Source organism: Hevea brasiliensis, chromosome 8, assembly GCF_030052815.1.
Source record: "Hevea brasiliensis isolate MT/VB/25A 57/8 chromosome 8, ASM3005281v1, whole genome shotgun sequence".
NCBI classification, from domain to species: Eukaryota; Viridiplantae; Streptophyta; class Magnoliopsida; order Malpighiales; family Euphorbiaceae; genus Hevea; species Hevea brasiliensis.
In genome coordinates, this window is record NC_079500.1 from 33649294 (window position 1) to 33657606 (window position 8313).

The window sequence follows — 8313 nt, forward strand, 5'->3', positions numbered from 1 at the left end:
TACAAAATCTGCGGAATGAAGCTAAAGAAGTTTCCAAAAGATTTGGAATAAAAAAGAAAAAAAAAGGAAAATGGTGAGAGAGACAAGCCAAGCCAGCTAAAACTTGTCAACTTGGCGGTGTGATAAAGTCTACAGTTGAACAACCAATGCCAACGGTTGCAAATTGCCATCAATCTACATCCATTATCAACACCTTTGACTTATTGTCACTCAAAATCCTTTTCCACGTTTTTCCCCAAAAAATCATTTTCTATCAATGTTTACAATAGTCACTGTTTGCGGCTGCTTGCTTAAAGTAAAACCCTGTAAAGAATTTCAACATTTTAATGTAATAATTTAAAAGAAAATGAAAAATACAATGTATAAAAAAAAAAAAGAAAAATTTTATTTTATACATGGCTGGGTGTAACATTTTTCTTCAATGAAACTAAGAACTAATTTTTGCTGTAAAAACTTACAACATTTGAGATAACTGGCTTCCTAGACTTGGTTAGATACTAGGATATCTCCCTCTTCCACACAAGAGGGCAACAAACTTCAAGGGACCAAACTATGGAAGTAATATTTACAACAGGATCACCTTTTCATAGGAAAACACCAATGAATTGGAGTTTGTATAATTTGTGCAAAAGGAGTGTCTCCAGCTGTACCATAACTAATGGCCGAAGCTAGACTCTGGCGATTTCGATGTTGTCAAACCATGAAACCAGCTGTGTTGTTGAAGGCCTCACTTTTGGGGATTCACTTAAACAAAGGCAAGCAATGTCAAGAACCTGTAGTAATTGCTTATCGTTCTGCTTGTCATAAATGAATGGATCGAAGACTTCGCTCTCTCTGTTCTCCTTCTTCATTTGAATTACCCAAGAGATCAAATCCCGTGATCCTTTCGGCTTGCACATATCCATAGGCCTTTTCCCAGTAAGAAGCTCCAAAAGAACAACCCCAAAACTATAAACGTCCCCCTTATAGGTAGCAACAGAAGCTTGGCCGTACTCGGGAGGGATGTAGCCTAATGTCCCTACAAGATCAGTTGTCACATGTGTATCAGAAGGTAGTATAAGCCTTGCAAGACCAAAATCTGCTAAATGGGCTTCAAACTTCTCGTCCAGAAGGATGTTACTTGACTTGATATCACGGTGAAGGATATGGGGCTCGCATGACTGGTGCAGATATGCAAGCCCTTTTGCAGCCCCTCGAGCAATTTGGAGCCTGGTATTCCAATCCAGCAATGATGGACCATCAATTTTTTCATGTAACCAATAATCCAAGCTGCTGTTTACCATGTAAGAGTATATTAATAGCCTGTCGGTTTTGAACATGCAATAGCCTTGAAGATGGACAAGATTTGGGTGCTGAGCTCTTGATAGGGTTTCAACTTCAGCACGGAATTCCCTCTCCACTTGACCACAGTCACCAGAGAGCCTTTTAATAGCAACCTTTCTACCATCAGGGAGAGTGGCTTTGTAAACTAGACCAAAACCTCCACAGCCAACGATATTTGCTTGATCAAAGTTGTTGGTAGATTTCAGAAGTTCCTCTAGGGAAAGCTCTTTATAGTTCTCCTTATTTTGGAACAGCACTACTGACATGGATCCAAGTTCTTCCAAATCTTTATCAATGGTGTCAACCCCCTCTTTTTCAGTGTCAACCTCTCCTCCTCGCCTATACGCCCACAACACAATCATGAACATGAGACCAAGCAGAAAAGCGGTCCCAAATACAATCCCAACAGCCATTCCAATAATAATATCTTTGTTCCTTCTCGATTTCATGGGTGTATCACTTGGAACTTGGTTAGGGTTTGCACAAAGGGGAGCACCATGGTCACCACAAAGATCATTGCCTTCAAAGCTTGAGTTGGGGAAAGTCAGAAACTGACCTCCAACCGGAATCTGCCCAGAGAGATTATTGTAAGCAACACTAAACTTTGATAAAAAGCTGAGATTTACCAAGGATGAAGGTATGGTCCCTGAAAGATCATTGTGGGACAAATCGAGCATCTCCAAGCTAGTCATCAATGATAATTCACTTGGTATTGGTCCAGACAAATTATTATACTTCAAGTCCAAAACATGGAGCTTTTTCAGATTCCCAAACTCTGCCCAGATTGATCCAGTAAGTAAGTTATGATTGAGGTCCAGAGTTGGTGGCAAACTCAAAACCTGATTATACTGCAATGCCTTCTCACTTTCATTCCTTTTCATGTAAAAAGGGAAATCTGGAGATTGCTGCACCAATGAGATACTCCTGTTAATGAGGCTTGGCAATAGAGTGAAGTTTTTGGGGATCTCTCCAACAAATGAGTTATTTGATAAGTCCAGATAAAAGAGATCCTGAAAATCACCAAACCAGAGTGGAATATTTCCACTCAAACGGTTCCATGACAAATCTAACAACTGCAAATTTCTGCTATCCCTCAACCAAGGGGGGATTGATCCTGTGAGTCTACAACTAGCGATAATAAGTACCTTCAAGTGTTCAAAATGGAGACTAGAATGAGCAGGCAATAGTTCATCATGGAAATTGAAGGTTAGGACCAAAGTAGTTAAGTTCTTGCATTGCTGCAAGATTTGCAAGGCCGATGAAAGATTATGGATGCTGGTATTTGAGAGGGAAAGATAAGAGAGGCTCCCAAAATTCTTGAAGGTTTCTGGAATTTCGCCACTCAAATTGTTCCGGGCAAGATTTATATTCTTCAAATTCATACAAGAAGGAAGATCATCAGGCAGAGGTCCTTTAAACTTATTAGAACCCAAATTAAGAGAGTCCAAACTAATCATGGCAGAACAATTAAGCTGAATAGCACCATCCAATGAATTATTCCTCAAATTGAGCAATTTAAGTGATGGAGAATTAGCTAAAGAGAAGGGTATTTCACCAATAAAATTATTGGAATGTCCCAAGAAATAGGTAAAGTTGGCCAAGTTATTAAAAGCATCTGGTATGGTACCTGAAAATTTGTTAGAGGAAATGTCCAATCTTTCAAGGCTGAGAAGTTGGCCAATTTCAGTGCTTAGCTGCCCAGAAAGTTTGTTATCCTGGAGACCCAACAGCTTGAGTTTCTGAAGCCCAAAGATGTCCTGAGCTATACCACCAGTGAGATTATTCATACCAAGACAAAGATGCTCTAAGGAAGTGCAGCTCCCCAGGCCTGGTAAAAGGTCGCCGGCGAAGTAGTTCACTGCCATACGAATGACCCGAATTCGAGTAGAGTTTTCACAGATGTGGGTAGGAACCGAACCATTTAGATTGTTTGAGGAAATGTCGAGGAAGGTGATAGAGGGTAGATTGATCGCCTGCGGGATTGAACCAGTGAAGTCATTGCCGCTCAAGTCTAGAACCTCCAGTTTTGGCAAGTGAAACAAGGACAAGGGTAACGAGTCTTTGAGGAAATTGCGAGACAGATTAAAGATTCTGAGTTCATCCAAGTTGCCTACAGAGTCCACAAGTTTTCCTGTCAACCTTTTCTCTGGAAGCTGCAGCATGGTAACTCTAGCAGAAGTGGGAGGATAATTTATAAGGCCAAGAGAAGAGGAAGAGTTGCATGTGACGCCAGACCAATTGCAGCAATTAGAAGAGGAATTGGTATCCCAGCCTGGAATTGGTGATTGCAAGCCATTCATGAAATCCTGCAATGCCTTAAAATCAATTTCGGAGCATGACAGGTTCTGGGTCTGACAATGAAGGACGTGAGCCTGAAAGCAGAACCCAAGAAGAAAAACAATTGCCCACAAATCTTGGACATCCATAACTGAGCCGAAGAAGGTAAAGAAAGAAATCAAACTGAAAAAGCAGAAGAAGCCATGAAAGGAAAGAGGAAAAGTGGTTGTGTGGGTTCTGTGGTGGAAGCCATTTTTGTTGAGGAATGAGGAAGAGGGAAGGAGCAAAGGTAAAGATCGGAAGGAAAATATAAAAATAATAATAATAATAATAATAATAAGAAATGAAGGGTTTGTTTTGATGCGGTGAACCAAAAAGGAGAGAGAGAGAGAGAGAGAGAGAGAGAGAGAGAGAGAGAGAGAGAGAGAGCTGTCAGATATGAAAATACCTGCTGGGCTTTTGACTTCAATAATCAAACGCGCCTCCGTGAGCGTGCATTTTATTTGTTTTTTCTTTGAAAATGGATACAATTAAATTATTTCATCCGTCGCAAAATACTTAAACTTGGAAAACGTATTAAAGTAACAAATTTCATTTAATTTTTTATTCTTTATTTATATTATTTTATTAATAATTAAATAACTGATATTAATTATTATTTTAAAAAATAAATGATTTAAGACAAATTAAAAATAAATTTATTTCATTCATTCTAACTCTATATAAAGTTATCAAGTTTACTCTCTTTTAGAAGTGTTCGGTTTTTGTTCTGGTTAAGTTCTTATCAGAAACTAGAACTGGAATCGAAGTTTGATTCTTTTGATTTTTAGGAATCGAAATCGGAATCGAATTTCGGTTTGATTTTAGTTTGATTTTTGGTGCATTCGATTTCGGTTTGATTCTAATTTTGATTCCGATTTTAATTCTGGTTTCAATTCTGATTCCACTTCCTACATTCAAATTATTATTTTTAAGAATAATTACATCAAAGCATCAATAAAAATAATAATATTAATCTTAAAATAATAATACTAATAATCAAATAAAATATAAAAAAAGTAACATAAAATAGAACTAATAATTCTTACATAAAAATATATGATAATACCAAATATCTATAATAAGTCCCATTAATATTTTTCATATTCCAAATTACAAAATAACAGCAAATTAGTATCAAAATAATAAAAAAAGACCATAATATAAAGTTTCACTCTCACATTTCGTTAAAAAAAAAATAATAACAATAACAACAATAATCAAATAAAATATAAAAAAAGTAACATAAAATAGAATTAATAATTCTTACATAAAAATATATGATAATACCAAATATCTATAATAAGTCCCATTAATATTTTCCATATTCCAAATTACAAAATAACAGTAAATTAGTATCAAAATAATAAAAAAAGACCATAATATAAAGTTTCACTCTCACATTTCGTTAAAAAAAAAAAAAATAACAACAACAACAATAACTAGCCTCCACATTCCTTATAGCTACATTTTCCACATAAAATGAATTCCTTCAAGCCTTCCTCCAATATGATGTCACCTTCATTTTCACACAATAAATATATTAATAGATGGATAGTTTTAATTAATTAAAGGTAAAAAAAATATCTAGTCAATTCACAGCTCACAATACCTAGCAATCCACTCTAGTTCTTGGAATAATAATCTCCATAACATCGGATCTTGAGTAATCTTTAAATTTCATTATATGAAAAAGAAAGTAAGTCAAAAGAAAAGAATTTTTGCAAACAATGAATAATTAAGATCATATAATATTTGTTGCAATAGTTATACCTGACTCCCAATTTTCAAGCTCTTCAATGGATTCTTCAAGTTGGATGGTTTTTTTATTTCATTTATCAACCAATCTTGGCAGCAAATTAAGACCTCTGCAGTAGTTTGAAGCAAAAAACTCCTAAATTGATCCAAAGTTCTCCCTCCGGTGCTAAATGCAGATTCAGAGGCCACGGTTGAACATTGAATAGCCAGAACATCCTTGGCAACCTTAGATAAAACTAGATACCTCATTGAATTCACCTTCCACCATAATAATAAATCAAATCCAAAGTAAACTTCTCAAGAAGTTCTATAAATATCTATCCAACTCAGATTCAGAAGCCAACTTTTGCTCCTCCATTTGAATAAAGTAATCTTCAATCTTTTCATCTTCTTCTATCATTGCCTTATCACATTTTTCAACATTAGCACTTTGACCAAAACCATTATCACCCATACATGCTTGATCATTTGAACTCATATATTCATTCAACATTTCTTTCAAAGCATTTACCACTTTATCAACCAAAAGTTTGGCCTCACTTTCAGAATAATAAATAATGTATTCGGCTTTAATGTAATCCAACTTGTATCTAGGGTCTAGAAAAACTGCTACAAATAGCATCACATTCATCTTGTTTAATGAACCCCAATATTTGTCGAACTTTGTCTTTATTTGCTTGCCCATTTCAACTATTCTCTCATCTTCACTATTTTCACAATTATGCAATTCCTTTAAAATTTTCATGATCTCAGGAAAGTAAATGCTAGATGTGAAATACAAACACCCAGACAACTTGCAAGTGACATCATAGAATTTCTTAAGGAATTTGCAAAGAATCCTAGCATTATGCTAATCAAATTCACTAGGCAACTCATCCCCAAATTCAACTTGAAATCGATTGTCTATATCCTCTAATCTATTAAAGGCTTTCTGATATGTCAGTGCAGATTCCAACATTAAATATATTGAATTCCATCTAATTGGACAATCTAATTGCAAAGAGCATTTAGACTTGAGTCTTGCCAATTGACAACACTTCTTAAACATTTCAGAGCGTTGTGAACTGCTCCTTATATATTTCACCACATCCCTCATCCTTTTAATAGAACCTTGCACAGCATCAAGTCCATCCCTCACAACTAATTGAATGATATGAGCACAACATCTCATCTGAAATGCATCCCCAAAATGCATTTTTCTTAAGTAGCCTTTTCTTCAATTGTGAAATAGCAGAATCATTAGAAGATGCATTATCAACAGTGATGCACATAACCTTAGACAAACCCCACTCCTCCATGCAAAAATCAATGGCATTACCAATATTAACCCCTTTATGACTCTTAATAACAGTGAAATTCAGGATGCCTTTTTGCATTTTCCATTCAAAATCAATAAAATGAGTAGTCAAACATAAGTAAGACAAGTTTTGAACACTAGTCCATATGTCTGTGGTTAAAGAAACCCTTTGATATTGAGATGCAATGAATGCAGACAACTTCTTTTTCTCAGGAATAAACAACTGATAGCAATCTCTTACTATTGTATATCGAGACGGAATTTTGAATTGTGGCACAACAACTTGTAAGAACTTTATAAACCCTTCCTTCTCAACAAACCTAAAAGGAAGTTCATCTTTGATAATCATCTTAACTAAAGCCTCCCTACAAGCATCTTAATCAGATTACCAAGAAGTCAACTTAACATCCTCACCCTTAGAACCCTTATGAAAAGACAAGGTTCTTTGAGACTTTTCTTTATTTAAATCTTTTTTATATGGGTACTTTTTACAAGATTCCCTCAAATGCTTCCACATTCCCAAAGTATCACTTTCACTCTTACAGTTTAGATCTTTTTTACACCACACACATCGAGCCCTACCAATCTCACTATCCTCAGAATTAATCAATTTCTCAAAGTGAACCCAAACCCCACTCCTAGATTTCAACTTAGGATGTGTAGTAGATTTTGTTATGTTACCTTCATTAGTTTCATTAGCATTTGGTTGCTGCACATTTTCATCCACATCCAATGGATTTTGAAATGGAAGCATTTGGTGGCTTGTTTGATGTAGAAAATGCACGTTGAGAATCCTTGGATAAGGACTTGTCAGTACTTGAAGTTAAAGCAGGCATGGGTGCTTGACGTAGATTTGTACTTCCAGTGTCTCCATCCAAGGATAAACTTGCAGCCCTTTTCAATTTTTTTGAATTGTTTCCCTTCATTTTCTAAGGAAAATCTAAAAAGTGGAAAATCAATTATTTTTATCCAGTGTTCAGTAAACATAATACTAAATATATTAATATGAACAGGACATTTGAAGATTGAATTCCAAATAATTTAAAGAAGTTCATGCCAAAGTCCAACCCAAAAAACAGGGTTGAAAAGCAATTATATATATATATATATATATATATATATATATATATATATATATATATATATATATATATATATATATATATATATATAAAATTAAGTAATAAATTATAATTTCGTGGAAGAACTATAAATTCTTTATTCATGAACTTTTCTAGGGAACTTGAAAATCATATATTATGGATATGTTGATGAACTAAAAAAAGACCATAGAAATTAAAAATAAAAGAATACATGGCTTAGAGTCTATATGTAACACCCCTCACTCGTCTACAGTGTAGCCGAGCAAGGCGTGCTACATTCGGTGCGGGAGTGCCCTGTACTGTCTTGTCATATACAATGTTAATTTAATTATCTATTTAATTATATTTTCTTACGCGTAGAAATTTTTTTTTTATCACATCTTATTTTTGTAGAGACCCAGACAGAGTCTCCTCTATTTTTAATTAGTGCATAGCGGGATTTACTGTTACCTGTTAACACAATTTATATCATTTCATCTATTCATTCATCATATCATTTCTCATGCTCATATCAAT

At 34.9% G+C, this 8313-nt stretch overlaps 2 protein-coding genes across 2 annotated transcripts; both read right to left on the reverse strand.

Moving 5' to 3' along the window:
- Window positions 1-366: 366 nt before the first annotated feature.
- On the reverse strand, window positions 367-3926 carry LOC110659158 (phytosulfokine receptor 1). Its single transcript, XM_021817022.2, has one exon. It carries the CDS (start codon window positions 3747-3749, stop codon window positions 669-671), a length of 3081 nt encoding a protein of 1026 aa, XP_021672714.2. The 5' UTR covers window positions 3750-3926; the 3' UTR covers window positions 367-668.
- Window positions 3927-5704: 1778 nt separating this feature from the next.
- LOC131182123 (zinc finger BED domain-containing protein RICESLEEPER 1-like) lies at window positions 5705-6142 on the reverse strand. Its single transcript, XM_058150768.1, has one exon. It carries the CDS (start codon window positions 6140-6142, stop codon window positions 5705-5707), a length of 438 nt encoding a protein of 145 aa, XP_058006751.1.
- Between the last annotated feature and the right edge of the window lie 2171 nt (window positions 6143-8313).

Coding starts and splice junctions, on each gene's coding strand:
- LOC110659158 (XM_021817022.2), bottom strand. CDS start 3,749: ATGGATGTCCAAGATTTGTGGGCAATTGTTTTTCTTCTTGGGTTCTGC.
- LOC131182123 (XM_058150768.1), bottom strand. CDS start 6,142: ATGAAAATTTTAAAGGAATTGCATAATTGTGAAAATAGTGAAGATGAG.